The 21,264-nt window shown below is 35.9% G+C and overlaps 1 protein-coding gene across 1 annotated transcript; it reads right to left on the bottom strand.

Annotated features, from left to right (window-relative positions):
- Positions 1 to 2,761: 2,761 nt before the first annotated feature.
- Positions 2,762 to 20,977, bottom strand: LOC131851123 (organic cation transporter protein-like). The gene is made up of 8 exons (XM_059201554.1): positions 20,898 to 20,977; positions 17,245 to 17,552; positions 16,013 to 16,229; positions 15,047 to 15,302; positions 12,565 to 12,890; positions 10,993 to 11,290; positions 4,129 to 4,310; positions 2,762 to 3,009 (listed from the first exon to the last, which is right to left on the bottom strand). The coding sequence occupies exons 2-8, from the start codon at positions 17,478 to 17,480 to the stop codon at positions 2,839 to 2,841; spliced, it is 1,686 nt and encodes a 561-aa protein (XP_059057537.1). The 5' UTR covers positions 17,481 to 17,552; positions 20,898 to 20,977; the 3' UTR covers positions 2,762 to 2,838.
- Positions 20,978 to 21,264: the final 287 nt, after the last annotated feature.

The raw sequence follows: 21,264 nt of genomic DNA, 5'->3' as shown, positions 1-21,264 counted from the left end.
GGGGATGAAACTTTGTCACTTTTAAACCGATCGGGCTGAGACTTTGCTACGACTATAAATTCAAAAATCATTTATTCATGTAGGACATTTTAGCCGCTTATGAACGTCAAGTTTTTACATTAGAATTTTTTTTTCCTACCGTCTATAATAATAAATATATAATAAATCTACTACGACTTAGGCATCCCCTCAAGGATTTTGATAAATTCCACCCCTAAGGGGATAAATTAATGCGAGCGAAGCCGCGGCCAAAAGCTAGTAAGTAATAAGGCACAAAAGAAGCTCTTATCGCGTAAGCAATCTCTTCCAGATAACCTTTGGGTAGAGGAGAGAAGATGGAAAGTGGTAGATGGCGCAGGAATGGTAAAGTTACAGTAACAATTAATGAAAATAGGTAGATGTTTGAACAGCCGTCTTTTATTGCAGAGCGCAGTGACAGAAGTATAATAAAATAAAAATTATTTAAAGAACATCATATTTTGAATATGGATAAAAAGAATATAAAAACTGCCAGTGACTCTCATTGTAGGTCTAATAGTTACCTATAACTATTAACTTAAATAAATTCGCGTTAGTAGAGCTATTCAGAAATATTTCCTTTAAATTTTTATTCAAAATTACAATAGCATATGCTGTTTGTTATAACTATATTCTCACTTAATTGAAATTTAAATGAATCTGTATTTTTGTAACGTGTACAAGCTTATTTGAAAAGAATAAGAGTTGAGTTTCTTGTCAGTTCTTCTCATCTCGAAAGCACTCCGACCTGATAGTAGATGTGACATATCATAAATCTGTGATAGATCTAAATGATGATTTGATTTGAATCACTTACAATTCGACAGCGACTTCAGCGCCACACGGTCTAACGCGGGATTAAGGTAAAACTGGTACAAGCGATTTTTCTAGCGTTTTGCATTGAAAGGGCTTATTTTTTATCTATAGATAATAGATATACTAGCTGTCCCGGCAAACGTTGTTTTGCCTTAAAATAAAAAAAAATTAGAGGTGGACTACCCTTAACATTTAGGGGGATGAAAAATAGATGTTGGCCGATTCTCAGACCTACTCAATACACTCACAAAATTTCATGAGAATCGGTCAAGCCGTTTCGGAGGAGTATGGGAACGAAAACTGTGACACGAGAATTTTATATATAAGATAATGCTGTTGACTGCTGCTGGCCTTTACAGCTTCACTGAACAATAGAGCACGAGTGCAGATGGCACTCCAAACTTGCGGAAGTACTTATGAGCGGTTGAAGGCCAACACTTATAATTTGTTTATCTCATTGCTTTCTTGATTCAATTATTTTAGAAATATGAAAGCGTAGCGGTTTTTGTATTGATTGCCGCATGCATTCTTATGTGAAATGTGAATACTATAAACATCAGATTACAATTGTGAGTAGCTATGACGTGGTCTGGTGTTTTGAGTAGTCATGCTCATTAAAATGTCCAGACTTGTGGCGGCGTGGTGGGCCGGGTCATTGGGCTCCCTAAAATATGGTCGAGCGCAGTGGTGGCTGGCTCATCCGTCATACTCGTGAACGGGTGCTGCTTGTGTGGACTGGTCTGCTCTAATCAGTATGACTTATTTTCTCTTATTAATTGTTTAACCAGTTGTTGTATATTGAATGTTTTTTTTCTATTTTATTATTTCATTGAATTAGTGCTTATCGGTGGTTTGTATTCACACACTTAAACTTAAATTGTAAGTAAGAATAAATTATTTAAAAGAGCAACACACAAGTTTCTTGCTTGTTCTTCTTGTGATGAGACAGCATTCCGAATGAGCGGTAGATTAAAAAAAAATTTTATGACTATTCAAAAGTGCTTCAATGTAAGTTTATTTGAATAAATGATTTTCTATTCTATTCTATTCTATTCTATTCTATTCTAATCTGAGGGCACCGCTAGGGGTTCGACCTTGGCTGTCGTAATCTTTCGCGCGCATGTCCCCGCGCGCCTTCCCCAAGGATGACTGGGGAAGTGGTGGGTTCCATAGGGAACCGCAGAGATGGGGCCCGCTATAGAGTGGGCCACTGCTGTCGGAATCGCGGTGGATTGATTTTGATCCCGCGACTCCGGCACATGGGGTTGGGTGAGGGACATCTTGGAGTTTTTAGTGAGTAGGACTCTCACAGTATCCTCTTGCCTCCCCCGGGGCGAGCGGGTCTCCGTGAGGGATTTTCTCCAAGTAAAAAAAAAGCTGACGTAATCTAAGTCCCCATTTGAATTGGATCAATTAAAGGGATTTATAAGATCTCATTATCAGTCTGTACAGAATATTCTCTACTCAAATAGGCAAAGCAGATTCTTATCCACTTGTTAATTAATTAATTTATTCATTTATTTTGGGCAACTAGGTCCATATTATAAATACCTTATAGACTAACAAACATATAACATAATATTTAAAAACTAATACAATGATATTGTCTGTGTGATCACGGCACTGAAGACGGCAATCTGCCACGGTAGCGCCGATATACCACACATTTCAGTAGTCCTCTTTCATGAAGGTGGGCAGCAAGTCGGTGGGGACCAGGGGCCCAAACGCTTTGAAACTCGCGTTGTGACTCGACTTCAGCTGCGTCACCCTCAATGTCAGGTTACTCTTGGTACGAATATAATCGAAAATGTCCTGCTCTTTAGTGGCGTAATGTAGACGGGACAGGTACATTGTCGTGGTCGGTGTAGCAGCACGCAGCAGAAAGTTAATAACAACATGACAATAAATAAATATTTATTAATGCAAGTAATCTTAGGCGTAGTTAAATTTAATCTAGAGAGATTTTGTAAAGCCAATTTGATAATGCTAATCTGAGGTTTAGTGTCAGGTAGACCGCTGGATTTTCGATTCAGGTTTGCCGATGGCCTCGGCTTCATCCAACGTGTCCGGCATCTTGGTTCCGAGGGTCTCCGGCTGAGTCAGCACCAGGATCCCGGAGATCAGGCCCATTGCACCGAACATTGAGTTGGGGATGCCGTGCCAATAATTGTCAGCCTGGAATAGTACAATTTTTTAATCTTCTGTATCTTCTATATATCCTATATTGACTCCCTCAGTATCCTAAACTGCCTGACCACCGTGGTCATCAAATTCACCATGCAATTCGTAATTTTTTAATATTGTAAAACATATACAAGAGACTAATAGAAAATCACCGTTTCGGGTACTCTGTAGCTTTATGCTGAATTGGTTGTCTCGAATCCGAAACTTATGCATTTTTCTATATGTATATATCACTTACTCTACTCACTTGTGATCACATCCTACCCTTTACTCTGATTTGTATATATATAGACATTACTAACAATGTATATATATGACCAATGGAAGCTACTAAATAATAATCAAAAAACAGGGGAAATGCCTTTCTATATAATAGAAATAGATAATATTTATCAAATAATGACTTTATCAAATAAACCTATAAGCACGTTAGAATAGTCATATTTCTTTTAATTCTACCAATAATTAAGAACGTAACAAATCAATTCAACAACAACAACTCATCACAAGCAGAATGAGCAAGAAACTTGCGTGTTGCTCTAGTCTATCTATGCATTTTGACTCTACCACTCATTCTTAATGCAGACTCATCACAAGCAGAATGAGTAAGAAACTTGCATGTTGCTCTAGTTTATATATACATTTCGATTCTACCACTCATTCGGAATGCAGACTCATCACAAGCAGAATGAGCAAGAAACTTAGTTGCTACATCTATACATCTTGATTCTATCACTCATTCGGAACGTAGACTCATCACAGGCAGAATGAGCAATCAAAATGTATATCTATGCATTTTGATTCTACCACTCATTCTTAATGCAGACTCATCACAAGCAGAATGAGTAAGAAACTTACATGTTGCTCTAGTCTATCTATACATCTTGATTCTATCACTCATTCGGAACGTAGACTCATCACAGGCAGAATGAGCAAGAAACTTGCGTGTTGCTCTAGGCCATCTATACATTTTGATACTCATTTGGACGGCAGACTCATCACAAGCAGAATGAACGAGAGACTCAGAAGGCAGACTCATTACAAGCAGAATGAGCAAGAAACTTCCGTGTTGATCTATTCTATAGTATAAGATCTAAAAGGTACACTTACAAGAAGAGGTGTGAGTGGTGCTGTGATAGATCCCACCCTGCCGATCATGGAGGAGAATGCCAGGAGCGTGTGACGGTACTGAGTAGGGTACAGCTCTGAAGTGAACAGGTACAAGGATGTGAACACGATGGAGATTCCGAACTTGCCCAACAGGAAAAGGATCAGGCGCAGCGTCGTCAGTGCTGAAAGGTGACAGATTATTATTTTAAACTAGCTGTACTCGCGACTTCGTCCGCGTGGAATTTTATTTTTTTAAAGTAAAAGTAGCCTAAGTTACTCCTTATTACATCAGCTACCTGCCAAAAAAGACCCGTCATAATCGGTCCAGCCATTTCAGGGCTTAGCCATGATTATTTGTGTCTGTCTGGTTGTTTTCTATGTATAATCGAATAGATTTTATTCCGCGTACCGATTTTATTGATTTGTTTTATGATTCGTAATCTGGGTCTTAACCAGAAAGCCAGGTATTTATTGTACAAAGTTTTATCTACCTTATTAAATAATAATAATAACCCAGAGTAACTGGGGGGAAAGGGGATTGTTAGCAATGTACCATATCAGGTTGACCTCCACGCGGTTCCCTCTGGAAACCATCGTAATAAATTCTTGGTGAATGTGTCACAATGACCTAACTGACCTGACCTCATGCTCATCTTCCTCCACTGGTGCCCCGCCAGCGTAAACCGTTAACGCCAGCGGGTGCACCATTTCATTATCATCCATAAAAAAAACAGGGTAACTCGCACAGCGTCATCTAGTCCCAAACCAAGCAGAGCACTGGTGGATACTAAACTGATAAAAATACTTCACTGCATTTATTAAAAACCAATTTAAACAATCATAAAATCAAAATCCAAATAAATAAACTTTATTCTTATAGGTCTTTTACGTACTCTTATGATATGTCAATTCTACCATTCAGAGTATGTTTGAGTCAAGAAGAACTGAGAGAAGTCAGGGTGAGTCAGATGTATCTTTACCACGTTAAACGCCATGTAGGTCACCCGTGACCTCAGAGACCTGTAGAGATGTGTTGAGCGCCGGCGCGTGATTTTTTTATACATTTGTAGTACTAAAATTACCGGATCGTCACTCAACAACAGTACTACCTCGCGGCGCACGCGAATGGAAAATGTGTTTTTTGTCCCACAGCGCCACGGCGGTCATCTGGTGACCGAAATGAATTTTCTTTATTTTCTTAAAAAATTTCAATCCCAAATTAAAAAATAAATACGTTTTAACGTTTACCGATGTCAGAAAAATAATTTTTTTTCATACAAAAAAAAAATATTTTTGTCATTTTTACAATGGCGTTTAACGTGTTAAAAACAAAGTTATCTTGTGTTATTAATTGATTATGTATACAATCATTTAATAGCTCTTATCAGTCATATTAGTTAGAATAATTGGAAAGCACTGACCTTCAATGGAGTCATAAAAATATATCTACACATCTATATACCTACATATTTTAGGTGATTCAGAATTAAAAATTATATAATAAAGATAAACTGGAACTAAAACTAAATCCAGTGCAAATAAAAGCTTTTATTATGGTTACTAGACAATTCATATTAAACATTTTTTTTCACTTAATTATTGTTTCGTATTCCGAACCTCCTTAGTCTAAGCAGGTTGTATCACTGCTTGCTTACTGAAGCAAAGGGCGCTTGGTAATACTGGCCATTTATAAAAACATGTGGCCACTTAATTTTCGAAAAAAGAAAAAAAAACAATTGAAAATAAGAACTGGAATCAGAAGGACGCTCCGTATTTTTATCTATATAAAACAAGATAATTAATGATTTATTTAACGACCTCGACCTTTTGACGACCTCGGTGGTCTAGTGGTTTAGCACGCCGCTTTACGTCCGATGGTCGCGGTTTCGATTCCTCGCACGGCACAAACACTTATACACACGTCTGGGTGTTTTCTATGTATAATGTATGTATTTACGAAAAACAATATCTACGTATTTGTATCAGTTATCTAGTACCCATAACACAAGCTTTAGCTAGCTTAACTTGGGTCTAGATGGCGCTGTGTGGATAGTCCTGAGATTATTATTATTATTATTATTTAACATAATATAATTGTTTTTATGAAGATATACACTGTAGAGTGCGTGGCCACTAAACAGTACATACACATCGGGACGTTCCTGAGCAAAGGTGAATAAGTTTGGTGTTACATTGCTTACTTTGGGGTGTTCGGAGTGTGGAAGACGTTCTTCCAGGTCGAAATCTTATTTCTACTTCCTTTTCCATTAATTATTTTCTTTTCAATTAATACAGTCCACTCTCTATTTTATATATAAGGATTTGTAATCCAACATTTTTTGTATATAATATATTTAAATATATATAACTCAAAGGTGACTGACGTAGTGATCTATCAACGCACAGCCCAAACCACTGGACGGATCGGGATGAAATTTGGCATGCAGGTAGATGTTATGACATATAGACATCCGGTAAGAAAGGATTTTGATTAATTCTACCCCCAAAGGGATAAAGTAGAGGATGCAAGTTTGTACGAAACTTTGTCAATTTTAAACCAATCGGGCTGAGACTTTGCATGCATAAAGCTACTATGACGTAGGCATCCCCTAAGAAAGGATTTTGATAAATTCCACCCCTAAGGGGATAAATTGACGAGTGGGCAGGGAAGTGAAACACAACACAGCGCGAGTGTAAACACGAGTGGAAACACTTATAATATAATACTCCCTAATTGTCGGTTTTTCTGCGCGAGTCGGACTTTCACGCGGTTTTTTCTCTTTTCGCTCAGTGTATTTCCGGCAGCCGAGTAAGCCAATGTTATTTTTTTTCCTCACAGAATATAATTTGGTACGTATATAATTTGTAGTTGTTCTGGTTTCAGCAGATTATAGGGCTGTTGAAATTATAGATTTTGGTTATAGTCTTGAATTTATTGGGTAAATATTTAAATTACAATTATGGTGGAGTAAACAAAAGTACTGTAGGTGTGCTATGTTAATACACGAGATTAAATTACATCGCGTTGCACAGCGCACCTACTACACGTCCCTCCCCGGTCAGATATACGATGTAGTCCCGTATTGTCGGATTACAATCGAGATAAAATATCCTGTGTTTATATTTTGTAAACATCATGACACCACACCAGAACACGCAATATATATATTAGTAATGTGGATTGATAACCTTATATTGTCAGGTCGACCTCCACGTGGTTCCCTTGTAACCATCGTTTATTTACGATGGGCTTTATTTATTTATTTATTTATATATATATATATATATATAATTGCACATGCGTATACTACGCAAATTTATAAAATTACAGTTAACAAGTTTTTGGAAATCTGTACGATACGTATTTGTTTGTATGCGTATACGTTGCGTACTGAAAATCAGCGCATAAGTTTTTAAGTTTTCTTTTTTACTCTGTACTCTTTTTATGAATAAATGATAAATTAACAATAAACATGGATATATATATATATAATATATATGGCAATTTATTCATAGTACATTAAGTGATATCATAGACCTGCGAAAGTATGTTAGATCGATCGGTTGATTTTTGAAATCTGTACGTTACGTTACATATTTCTTTGTATGGGTCTACGTTGCGTACTGAAAATCAGCGCTATAGTGACACGCTGCGGTACCAGCTGAGTGGAAGCCTTTTCAGCAGCGAATTATTAGTTTTTAAGTTTTCTTTTTTACTCTGTACTCTTTTTATGAATAAATGATTATTATTATTATATTTAAATTGGATGGGTGTGCGCTCCAATCAGAACGCTCCTTTTGTGTTACGTTTTGTTGCTGCTTGTACGCGACGTAATTTGTAATTACGATCACGCTCTTCAAGTTCTGGGACGTGACAACTGATCAGGCCCAAGATAGTTGTATTATATCTTATTTCTTTGATAATTTTGAATACGCACTCCAGGAGTGATATATTTCGACTCATTTCAAGGGATAGAGCCCTATCTCACCATAATTATTGATTAGAAATGGAAATAGAAATAATCTTTATCCAAATAAACTCATTGCAAGCACTTTTGAATAGTCATATTTTGATTCTACCACTCATTCGGAATGCAGATTCATTACAAGAAGAATGAGCAAGAAACTTGTGTGTTGCTCTTTTGAATAGATGTTTTTTTTTATATAATAACTTGCTGTCCCGGCAAACATTGTTTCTCTGAAAAAACGTTGATAAAATATGAAGAAATTGCATGTGAAATAGTACAAACAACAATTTTATTTTCCCATACAAACTGCTGATACCTGTCAAACCCCCTCCGTTTGTCTTAAAATAAAAGAAAAAATTAAAAGTCAATTACATAATGTAATTAAAATATCATGTGAAATTAATAAAGAGATATAACATATCTTGAATACAAGCCGATATATATCATACAGAACTGATTAACAAATGAATAACTCTAACATAGGGTGAAGATCTACCCCGCTAACATTTAATGGGATGAAAAATAGATGTTGTCCGATTCTCAGACTTACTCAATACGCTCACAAAATTTCATGAGAATCGGTCAGCCGTTTCGGAGGAGTATGGGAACGAAAACTGTGACACGAGAATTTTATATATAAAATTACAGTATAACAAGTAAGAGGCATGCGATAATCAACATAGAAATCGTTACGCACTCTAATGCATCTTCATTCATCAGTCTTGATATGACAACTGTACTTAAGAGTGCCATTGGGACTTTCGTTAACTGAACCTTAACTTAACTAAGTTCCATAGTCGGGTTATTTCAGTTTACAATAGTGTATATTTTGTTATAAGTTATCGTATTTTACAGGATCTGTGTATTAGGAATGGCTATATCAATTTATTATTATCATTGTTATAAACAATGCGTATTTCTAATCATCGATAACGTTGTCAAATAACCATTTCGTCATTATTGTAAACAAATAATAATTATCTGTTCTGTATTATCTGTATCGACTAATGAATATGATAGTACTATCTATGTTAATGATGTAGAGAGGCAAAGAGAGAGAGATAGAGACGAGAATTTACGTCAGTTTGTTACAAAGAGAGTAAACTAGAGAGAGAGATAGTCAAGACTTATAATTTAATTTTGATAACAATAGATACACGAAAAACAGTTATTTTAATAAGAGAGTAAACTATGTAAAAAATTTGTTCAATTGTAGAAAAACTTAACACTTAATAACTTGTACATATACACGTACATATTGCCATCATCTCTTGAAGACATCCATAAAAGCACTATTTAAATATAATTAATTAAATATTGAAGGTATGTAGTTACATAAAATACTAAAACAAAATATATAAATAAAATCATTGTGTTCAATTAGTGGTCCACCTAAGTCTTGGGCTAGGGGGGGGGGGGGGGGGTCACATAGTCGTGGCTGAACCGATTGAAATGTTCACACAACTCCAGGGAATGTTTAAACGTTGATAAAATATGAAGAAATTGCATGTGAAATAGTACAAACAACAATTTTATTTTCCCATACAAACTGCTGATACCTGTCAAACCCCCTCCGATCGATGTCCCGTCCAATTCAAACGGGGATCGAAATTACGACGGCCTGAGCCGAGGTTCGAACTCCTAGTGGTGCCCTCAGCTCTGAGTTGGCCTTCAGCCGCTCCATAAGTCCTTCCTTTGGTTTGGAGTGCCATCTGCACTCGCCCCCTATCGTCCGGTGAAGCTGTAAAGGCCAGCTGCGGTCAACAGCATTAGAGTAGTCCGAAAAAAAAGGTGCGTTCAGAAATTTAATTACGTAACGAAACTTAAAAAAAATGACTTTTTTTATTTTGAGGCGGAACGGAGAACTATCTAACCCCGCGGGTTAGCTAGTTTAAGATAAAGTCAAATTTAAGTATTAGAGATGTCAATAGCAAGATATGGATCAATAAAAAAAATTACAGTGACTTGACGACAAGATCATTATAAAATGTAAACTATTACTAATCTGTATTTCGAAGGTCATCATTACATAATGTAATTAGAATATCATGTGATCTAATTAATAAAGAGATATAACATATCTTGAATCACTCATACAAGCCGATATATATCATACAGACGGACGGACACGTAACTGATTAACAAATGAATAACTCTAACATAGTGTCTTCTACAATAGTTTTAAACTAAGAAGATAGTATTTTTTCCAACTATTCTAAGGCTTTTGGCCGGTGGCCTTTCACAGTTTTACCAAACGATAGGGGGCGAGTGCAGATGGCAGTCCAAACCTGTAGAGGGCTTATGGAACGGCTGAAGGCCAACTCCCGCTTGACGGATACGACTTTAGTCTGAGGGCACCACTAGGGGTTCGAACTTTGGCTCAGGATGTCGCAATTTCAATCCCAGTTTTAAATAGACAGGGATCGATCGTCGACCGAGAGTAACCGTTGATTGTATTACATTGTGTGAGTGAGGTCGTCGTCTTTGCCGGCGAGGACGGTGTCGTGTACTATACTAAACAACCAACAGATGTAACATGACTATGTAATACATGTGTAGTGAAACATTCATATGAATATTTTAATCTATGCGAAGTAAGCCAAAAATCCTAGAGGAATAAATAAATTTTATATTTGAACTACCTTTTGCCCGCGCCTTCGCTCGCGTTAATTTATCCCCTTGGAGGTAGAATTAATCAAAATCTTTTCTTAGCGGATGCCTACGTCATAACATCTACCTGCATGCCAAATTTCAGCCCGATCCGTCCAGTGGTTTGGGCTGTGCGTTGATAGATCACTATGTCAGTCACCTTTGATATATATATATATATATATATATATATATATATATATATATATATATAGATAGATTAAAATAATATTAGTGCAAGTCTTACCCTGCGGCACAAATACGAAGGCGATATTGAAAGCAGCACTCAAGAAGAATCCACCAGAGAGAGTAGCCTTCCGTCCAATTCTGTCCAGGATCAGCACCGCCGTGAAGAAGCCAGGGATCTCGATGGCACACGTCAGTATGAAGTTCAGGTACATGTTCGTGCCGATGAGGGTGGTGGAATTGATGGACAGGCCGTAGTACACGAACGTGGTCGTGATCCACCAGATGGGAGTGGTGCAGACACGACGGAACAGCACGCGGGATTTTATTATGGTTTTAATTAAACCATTACCTTTAGCCTGTAACAAAGAAACTTGGATGGTAATTTTTGTATGTAATAACCGAATAAGCTGGAGTACTTGATGGTAAATGGTGGTGGAAAGGGCATTGTTAGTAATGTGGACTCATGACCCCATTACTGGCAATGTACCATGTCAGGTTGACCTCCACGCGGTTCCCCTGGAAACCATCGTGATAAATTCTTAGTAAATTTGTCACGATGTGATAACTGACCTGACCTCATGCTCATCTTATCATCCTTCACTGGTGCCCCTCTAGCGTAAACCGTTAGCGCCGGCAGGTGCACCATTCCATAATCATCCATAAAAAAAACCGTCGCCTATATAGTACAACCAAATACACATCATAAGGCAAGACGACTTTTTATTTCAACTATACATATAAATAAAATTGGAGTGTCTGTTTGTAATATTGAAATAACCGTTTTTTACTACATGCATATGAATATAAATACGGTACATACACCAAAATAACATTTTTTTACAATTTTTATCTGTCTGTCTTTCTGTTTGTTCCGGCTAATCTCTGAAATGAAATCAGATTTTGACGAGACTTTTTTTGGCGTTTAGATGATGTAGTAAGGAGTAACTTAGGCTACTTTTATTTTAAAAAAATACAGCTAGTCTTAATATATCAAAAAGTAATCATCATCAAAGGTAACTGACTGACATAGTGATCTATCAACGCACAGCCCAAACCACTGGACGGATCGGGCTGAAATTTGGCATGCAGGTAGATGTTATGACGTAGGCATCCGCTAAGAAAGGACTTTGATTAATTCTACCCCCAAGGGGGTAAAATAAAGAATGAAAGTTTGTCAATTTTAAACCGATCGGGCTGAGACTTTGCATGCATAAAACTACTATGACGTAGGTTTCCCCTAAGAAATGTTGAAAGAAATTTGTCCGGAACATTAGAAAGGTTAATTATGATGATGAATGTCTGACGGGTCAGTCAGTATAGGTACATACCAAAATGTTGAAAGAAATTTATCCGGAACATTAGAATAGAAAGGTTAATTATGATGATGAACGTCTGACCGGTCAGTCAGTATAGGTACACACCAAAATGTTGAAAGAAATTTATCCGAAACATTAGCAAGGTTAATTATGATGATGAAAGTCTGACCGGTCAGCCAGTATAGGTACATACCAAAATGTTGAAAGAAATTTTTCCGGAACATTAGCAAGGTTAATTGCGAATTCAACATTCAAGAGACACACGTCTGTACGTAAATGTATTAAAATCAAAATGTTTATGATGCTGATGGTACCTCAGAAGCTGGTGGCGAAGGTGGTGGATTCATCAGCGAATGCATGGACTTCTCGCTGATTTGCTTCTTATTGATCCTCGCTACTTTCTCCAACACCACTCTTGCTTTCTCGTACATCTTTTTAGAGAGCAGCCACCTCACACTCTCTGAGAGGAACCAGTAGTACGTGATAATGATGAAGCAGGGGATGTGGAGTGCCATGATCATGTACCGCCACGGCTGCACCAGCCAGGCTACGAGACCCAGGATCACTTGACCGACGGCAAACATTGAAGAGCAAGTGGCACTGGTCACTACACGGTACTTTGGGCCCACGAGTTCAGTTGCTGAAAATTTATTTATATATTTCGAAATTTTCAAATATAATGGTAATAATAATAATCGTGTACAATTCACACAGCGCCATCTAGTTCCAAGCTAAGCAGAGCTTGTGTTATGGGTACAAGACAACTGATATAAACACAGAGATATATTTTTTAACATATACATAGAAAACACCAAGACTGATACAAACAATCAAACATTTGTATTCATGAGTACAAAATTTGGACCTTGCGAGGAATCGAACCTGCGACCATTGGAAGTAAGGCGGTGTGCTAAACCACTGGACCACTGTGACCGTCATAGATAATAAATCTGATTACACATTAGACCCCGCACTAGGCGAACCTGTATCGCGGGAATCTATAAAGGAATCGCCAGATTTTATTAACCATTCCAATTTAGAGAGTGAGAATAGATTCGACATATCATAAGAGTCTGTAATAGACCCACGCGAATAATGATATTTTAATTTGAATTGATATAAACAGAAATTATTATACTTAACAAACTGTATTATTTTGTAACAGAAATAAAAAAAGGTAAGTGGTAACAGAGGGTAACCAGCATTACAATTTAGACTGTGACGTGTTCTCCTCCTGTTATCGTGTTATCCTCCCTGAGGCCTAAATTGTCATATTCTTGTACCCTATAACTTCATCATTGCGTTACCTTTATCCCATTATTTGGGGTCGACGCAGTCTATCAATCTTCCACTGATCCCTATCACCCGTCATATCTGTGCATACTCTCCTTTTATTCGTATCATCATTTCACAATCCATCCACCTATTTTTCGGGCGTCCTCTCCCTTTCCATCCATCCACGTTTATATTACACTTTTCTTAATACATGATCCTCGTTCCTCCACATAACATGTCCATACCAGCTCAATCTGTTACCTCGCAACTTGTCTATAACTGGCGCAACTTTCAAACTTCCTCGTATATACACATTCCTTATACTGTCATAGAAATAGAAATAGAAATAGAAATAATCTTTATTCAAATAAACTCATTACAAGCACTTTTGAATAGTCATATTTTGATTCTACCACTCATTCGGAATGCAGATTCATCACAAGAAGAATGAGCAAGAAACTTGTGTGTTGCTCTTTTTAATAGATGTTTTTTTTTATAGAAATAATTACAGTATAACAAATAAGAGGCATGCGATAATCAACATAGAAGTCGCTACGCACTCATTATTAATGTAATCAGATAATATTGTCAGTGCTATGGATTTAAAGTTTTTCTATAAAATACTTACTACATACTTGGTTACTCCACACATCCATCGCAACAGTCGCCACGCCTTTTATCCCTCTTCTATACAGCTCAACATTCAGATCCATACAAAATACAGGCTATAACATCACTACAATAATTCAACCATCAAACCATTCAGTTTATAATGTTAATTATTTCGATTAAGAAATTTTGGAAATCATGGAGTATCAAGCAGTGATACAAAATCTCCATTTTCCAATTATTTGTAACGTAATGACGAAAAAACAGAATTTAACTGTTATTTGTTTAATAAATTAATGCTATTTTCCTTTAAAATTAAAACAATTGTTAAAGAAACAAGAATAAAAAATCCATGCACGTAGGGTAAATTTGAAGTTAATAGGAACTCCTGTGTATAATAGAATAGAATAGAAAATTCTTAATTCAAATTAACTTATATTTGAACACTTTTGAATAGACAACTTAGTTTTGTAATCTACTGCTCATTCGGAAAGATATCTCATAACAAGAAGAACGAGTAGGAAACTTATGTGTTGCTCTTTTAAATAATTGTTGTACCTTTACATTTTAAAGTCGAAATGTGTGAATACAAACTTCTAACCAGCGCTATATTCACACGTTTCGACTTGTAAATGTAAACTTACAAGGATTATTTAAAAGAGCAACACACAAGTTTCCTGCTCGTTCTTCTTGTTATGAGACAGCTTTCCGAATGAGCGGTAGATTAAAAGAATAAGTTGTCTATTCAAAACTGCTCAATATTAAGTTTATTTGAATAAATTATTTTCTATTCTATTCTATTCTACTAATACATTAGAGTCAAAACATTAAATACACAATGAACTGGTTAAGCAACTAAATAAATATTCAAAATGAAATGATCATATTAAGTAAAGTTTATAATAAAATTACCAAAAATATATGCAGAACTGTACGTCCCGGCTCCTACTGTGGTCTGCAATAGGTGGAGGGCCAGGTACATGGGGTAGTTGACAGAGAAGGCACGAATGAAGCCCACCAGGCCCAAGTTGAAGACGCTGAGAATGAGTGCCACCCTGCGGCCCCAGCGATCCGAAATGAACCCTATGATGGGCAGGACCAGAAGGGTGCCGACGCTGTTGAGAGTACCAACTAGCACCCTCAACCCATCTTGGCAGCCAAGGTCAAACTGCAAACAAATATATTTCAGGTTCGATTCCTCGCACGGTACAATCTTTTGTATTCATGAGTATGATCGGTTGTATTGGTCTAAGTGTTTTCTATGATATCTATACATATAAATAAAATTGGAGTGTCTGTGTGTAATATTGAAATAACCGATTTTTGCTACATGTATATAAATATAAATACATTACAGTACAGTATATATACCAAAATGACATTTCAATTTCTGTCAGTCTGTCTGTCGGTTCCGGCTAATCTCTGAAATGGCTGGACCAATTTTGACGATTTTTAGCATGTAGCTGATGTAATAGGGAATAACTTAGGCTACTTTTATTTTAGAAAAGTAAAATAAAATTCCACGCGGATGAAGTCTCGAGTCGTTATAATAAATAAAATCGCTGTGTGTAATATGGAACAACTGTTTTTTGCTACATGCATATGAATATAAATACGTCATATACTAAAATAGTTTCATTTACCGATTTTTGGCATGTAACTGATGTATGGGGAGTAACTTAGGTTACTTTAAAATAAAGTTAAATTCCACGCGGACGAAGTCGCGGAAAAGCTGCTACAATATACATCGTCTCTACCATCAACATAGTATCATTTACTCGCAACAATGAGCTTACTTGGCTAGGCTTATGCTACTTTGCTTCTTAAAATGCGATGAATTCGCTGTTATAAAAAAATTAAAACGGTAGAGTCACTTACATCGTACACTACAGAATTGTCTCTCTCGTAAACAAACTCGTCACATTCTTGAGTTTCGTTCTGATCAAACATATAATCAGGGCAGTAGTTCAAGGATCCGTTAGAGGCCAAAGGCACGAATCGTTCGCATCTGGTTCCATTAGGCATGGCAGCTGATATCCTATAATCATCATATATAGCATTTTCTGAGGTTTCACCACACTCTGGGATAATGCATCTGAAAGTACAAGTACATCTTCATATTAGTAAATAGTTAGGCAAAAACTTTGTGCCCCTTTTTACGAAAATTGATCGGATTTAGTATTCATTATATAATATAAAACAAAGTCGCTGTCGCTGTCTGACCCTATGCAATACCGTCTTTACCATAAGGGCACACGAGGCCCATGCCCAGGGCCCCCGAAGGCCTGACAATATTTCTCACACATTTATTCTCAAAAGATTTTTGTCAGGCACACTACTTTTTTCACAAATCAGTAATGTTATCAGAAGGTATTTACAAGGCATATACTACGTCATTATACCGATTACTTCGCCTATTCCTATGTTCTTATACCTAATGAGCTTTTTATTTTTATTTTCCAAAAGACGGCTGTCTGTCTGTTTAAATCTTTAAAACTACGCAACGGATTTTGAAGCGGTTTTTTTAAGAGACAGAGTGATTCTAGAGGAAAGTTTATGTGTATAATACATGTACACTCGGGCGAAAGCAGTTCGATTGCAATTTTTTTTAATGAATTTAATAAAATTTTCAAATTCAAAATATCTTTATTCATGTAGGTCTATTACAGACTCTTATGATTTGGCAAATCTACCGTCAGTTCGGAATGATTTCGAGATGAGAAGAGATCGTAATCATATAAAAATCATTTATTTAAATTCTTGTAGGATATTTTAAAAATCTAATCAATAAATCATCTATTCTTGCAGCTTATGAACGTAAATTTTTTTATATTATAATTTTTTCCCTACCGTCCAGTTCAGTATGTAGATCCAATAGAATAGAATAGAAAATCATTTATTCAAATAAACTTAATTTAAGCACTTTTGAATAGTCATAACATTTTTTTATCTACGCTCGTTCGGAAAGCTGTCTCATCACAAGAAGAACGAGCAAGAAACTTGTGTGTCGCTCTTTTAAATAATCCTTGTAAGTTTAATTGTGAAGAACTGGCAAGAAACTCAACTGATTATATTTTATAAAGCCAGTGTGTTTTATAATGGACACTTACCTGTGGGGTATAGCGGCAGCCGAAAATATGTATTCACTCATAAACGCCGACATAATCATAGGGATCGAGATCAGACAGATCATGCGGGCCTGGAACCATCCGAATTGGCCCAGCTCATTGATCAGCAAGTCATCTAAATCTATGGGCTTCTCGGACACACTGCCTTTCCTGCTGGTCTTGATACTTTCAGCCACACTGGGCCTCTTCGCCTCTATACCATCTTGAGTTTCAGCCATCGAGTTTGGTTTGTCTTCACGCGTCCGAGGACATAGAGGTAGAAGCCACTTCTGTTTGCTGTTTACAATATACTAACAATGAAATGTCTGATAAGGTACTTTTAATAATTGATAATAATTGTAATCACTGCGTATTGTTCTGATGGACTGTGAAAACCACTACTATATATGTACGATTAAAATATATACTATAAAAACAATAACATAATATCTCAGAATAATTCACACATCCAGGGCCGTCTTTCAACTATTAGAGTATATAATAATTTAATCTATACATATAAATAAAATTATAGCGTCTGTTTGTAATATTGAAATAACAGTTTTTTACTACATGCATATGAATATAAATACCGTATATAAACCAAAATAACATTAAGATTTTCATAGTATTTTTATTGCCAGATAGCTGATGTAATAAGGAGTAACTTAGACTACTTTTATTTTAGATCGTTTGTTAATATAAATCTTTTATTTTAAAAATATTAAGTTAAATTTCACGCGCACGACGTCGCGGGTACAGCTAGTGTACAAATTATAAACAAATAACACGTATTTTCGTAGAATTTTGTATGTATTTCAATATCAGTAGCAATATTAGTAATAAAAGTAATTATTTAAACTTTATTATACAATAAAATGTAGTACAAAGTGCAGACTGATGAACGTACGTATATCCTTCAACAATCTACCTTCGGAAGATGTAGTACAAAGTGCAGACTGATTGAACATGCATTCTTCAACAATCTACCTTCGGAAGATGTAGTATAAAGTGCAGACTGATGAACGTACGTGCATCCTTCAACAATCTACCTTCGGAAGATGTAGTACAAAGTGCAGACTGATGAACATGCATTCTTCAACAATCTACCTTCGGAAGATGTAGTACAAAGTGCAGACTGATGAACGTGCATTCTCACCAATCTACCTTCGGAAGATGTAGTACAAAGTGCAGACTGATGAACGTGCTTTCTTCAACAATCTACCTTCGGAAGATGTAGTACAAAGTGTAGACTGATGAACGTGCATTCTCACCAATCTACCTTCGGAAGATGTAGTACAAAGTGCAGACTGATGAACGTGCATTCTCACCAATCTACCTTCGGAAGATGTAGTACAAAGTGCAGACTGATGAACGTGCATTCTTCACCAATCTACCTTCGGAAGATGTAGTACAAAGTGCAGACTGATGAACGTGCATTCTTCTCTAATCTACCTTCGGAAAGTATGGATAAGGAAGTTGTAGACGATGATATACTATATGGAAACTGTTATATTAAATATGTATATTTAATAACATTATATTTATTTCTAGCACTATTATTACCAACTGCTCCTTGCTTGTCACGTTGTATTGATTTTGGGATGAGACCAACCCTACTCGTTCATATTGTCTCTAATTAATTTAATTACACTCACTTCAAGATATACATTATTTATATTGCCACAAGACTTAAGCGAGTATGAACAGTTTTTTGAAGGATTTTTCCTTCTTAAGTCGATATGCGTATCTGGAAATAGATATTTATTGATTTACGTTTATCTATATATATAAAAAATATGTACCATATTTTACGAAAGCTGCGCGTATGGAGGAATATGAAATTTCGCACACTTATAATTTATATCGACAGCCTCGATGGTCTAGTGGTTTACCACGCCGCTTTACTATCCGATGGTCGTGGGTTCGATTCCTCGCACGGAACAAACATTTGTATTCATGTTCATATGGGTGTTTTCTATGTATAATGTATTTATTTACAAAAAAAAATTATCCAGATATACATTATTTATATTGCCCAAGACTGCTTAGCTTGGGACTAGATGGCGCTGTGTGAATTGTCATGAGATATTATTATTATTATATAGAGAAGGTAAGAAGTGCACAATACTAGTACGTTTTTAAACTATACATTAAAATACATTAAACCAATAAAAAAACTGTACACATACTACCATACATTTGACACACACATGGACGTCTTTTGTTTATATATTGTTTCTGGTTCAAAGATTATTTTTATTACCTGTTTAATCATATTTATAACTAGCTACTTGCCCCGACTTCGCGCAGGTACATGCATTATACAAATAAACCTTCCTCATTCATCACTGTATTTATTTAAAAAATCCGCTTCAAATCCGTTGCGTAGCAAACATTTGTATACATTGGGACGGACAGATTGTTTGACAGCGACTTTGTTGTATACTATGTAATTATTGTGCAAAGCCTATTTATTACTCAATAAACGATTATTTAAATGGCAAACTCGCATGGCAATAAATAGTTGTTTATGCACACGATTTTTATTTAATGTCAGATATAGACGCCTGTTGGAAATTAAAACCTCCTATTATTAGATTACAATAGTGACGATAATAAATACACAGAGTTGTATAGTACATATATTTATAATAATGGAATATTGACATGATCATATGTGCTGATTAATAATGAATTGTTTAATTACAAATAGAAGTAATGTATTGACACACACATGAGTTAGTTTCATATTTTTTTTATATATTGAAGCTGGATCTGTAAACGATATTTAGAATAATAGTTCTTGTCTTGACCACAGTTCTATTAAGACGTACCAATAAAGTATTACGAATATAAAATACGTTTTAATTTCTGGTAATAGTTCGAAAAATTTTGCTATTCCTTGTTAATATTTTTTTATAGTCATATACTTTAAAATGTTCTTACTGGCACTGTTCTTCTTTTGTTTTTTTCATTGCATTTGATCTTTTCACAATATACGAAAGCAAATTAATTTCATTTATCCACAATCACCTAGTTTTATTACAATCACCATAATAACCAACTGAGAAATCCATAATACTCCCCAACAATACCTATATCAGTATATAAACCAGCATAACAATAAAAATAAATAAAAGATGTACAGTTGAGTTTCTTGCCGGTTATTCTCAATTGGATCTTTTTACCGAACTATATAGATAGGTAAAAATATGAATACATAAAATTTGACATTCATAAGCGGCTAAAATGTCCTACATGAATAAATGACAGCATAATCATCATTACATGGTATAAAACAAAGTTGCTGTCGAGCAACACACAAGTTTCTTGCTTATTCTTCTTGTGATGAATCTGCATTCCGAATCGCTTATTCGGAATGCAGATTCATCACAAGAATAAAAGTAGAATAAAAAAACTTGAGAATGCTCTTTTGAATAAAGATTATTTCTATTTCGCTGTCGCTGTCTGTCCGTCCCTGTATATGCTTAAATCTTTAAAACTACACAACGGATTTTGAAGCGGTTTTCTTTAATAGATAGAGTGATTCAAGAGGAAGGTTTATATATATAATACATGTACACCCGTGCGAAGTAGCGAGTACCTAGTTAACAATAACTAAACACTTGATGTCAATAAAACATATATATTACCGTATTAATCCTGCACTTTTGTATGTCCGAACACTCACTCACTACTGGGCTATATACAAAGTGACGACTCAAGACGAGTTATCTTTATGAATATATGTATAAAGCAGAAAGATTTGTCTGTATGAACGCTTGTATTCGTAGAATCTTATTAATATTATAAACGCAAAATTTCTGAGTATGGATGGATGTTTGGTATTCTTTCCACCAAAGATCTCCACGACGATCGGTCCTGCGCTGCTCGCATCCAGCGCTTCCAGCGATCCTGACCAGATCGGTTCACCTTGCTGGAGGCCTTCCCATGCTTCTTCCGGTTAAATACCTAAAATATAAAAATATATTATGATGCGATGAGTGGAGAAGCGACGGT

The sequence above is a fragment of the Achroia grisella genome, unplaced genomic scaffold (assembly GCF_030625045.1).
Source record: "Achroia grisella isolate CSIRO2021 unplaced genomic scaffold, CSIRO_AGI_Agris_v1 utg780, whole genome shotgun sequence".
In the NCBI taxonomy this organism is placed as follows: Eukaryota; Metazoa; Arthropoda; class Insecta; order Lepidoptera; family Pyralidae; genus Achroia; species Achroia grisella.
The sequence above is the reverse complement of the archived record's forward strand: the minus strand, read 5'-3'. Positions and strand labels throughout refer to the sequence as shown.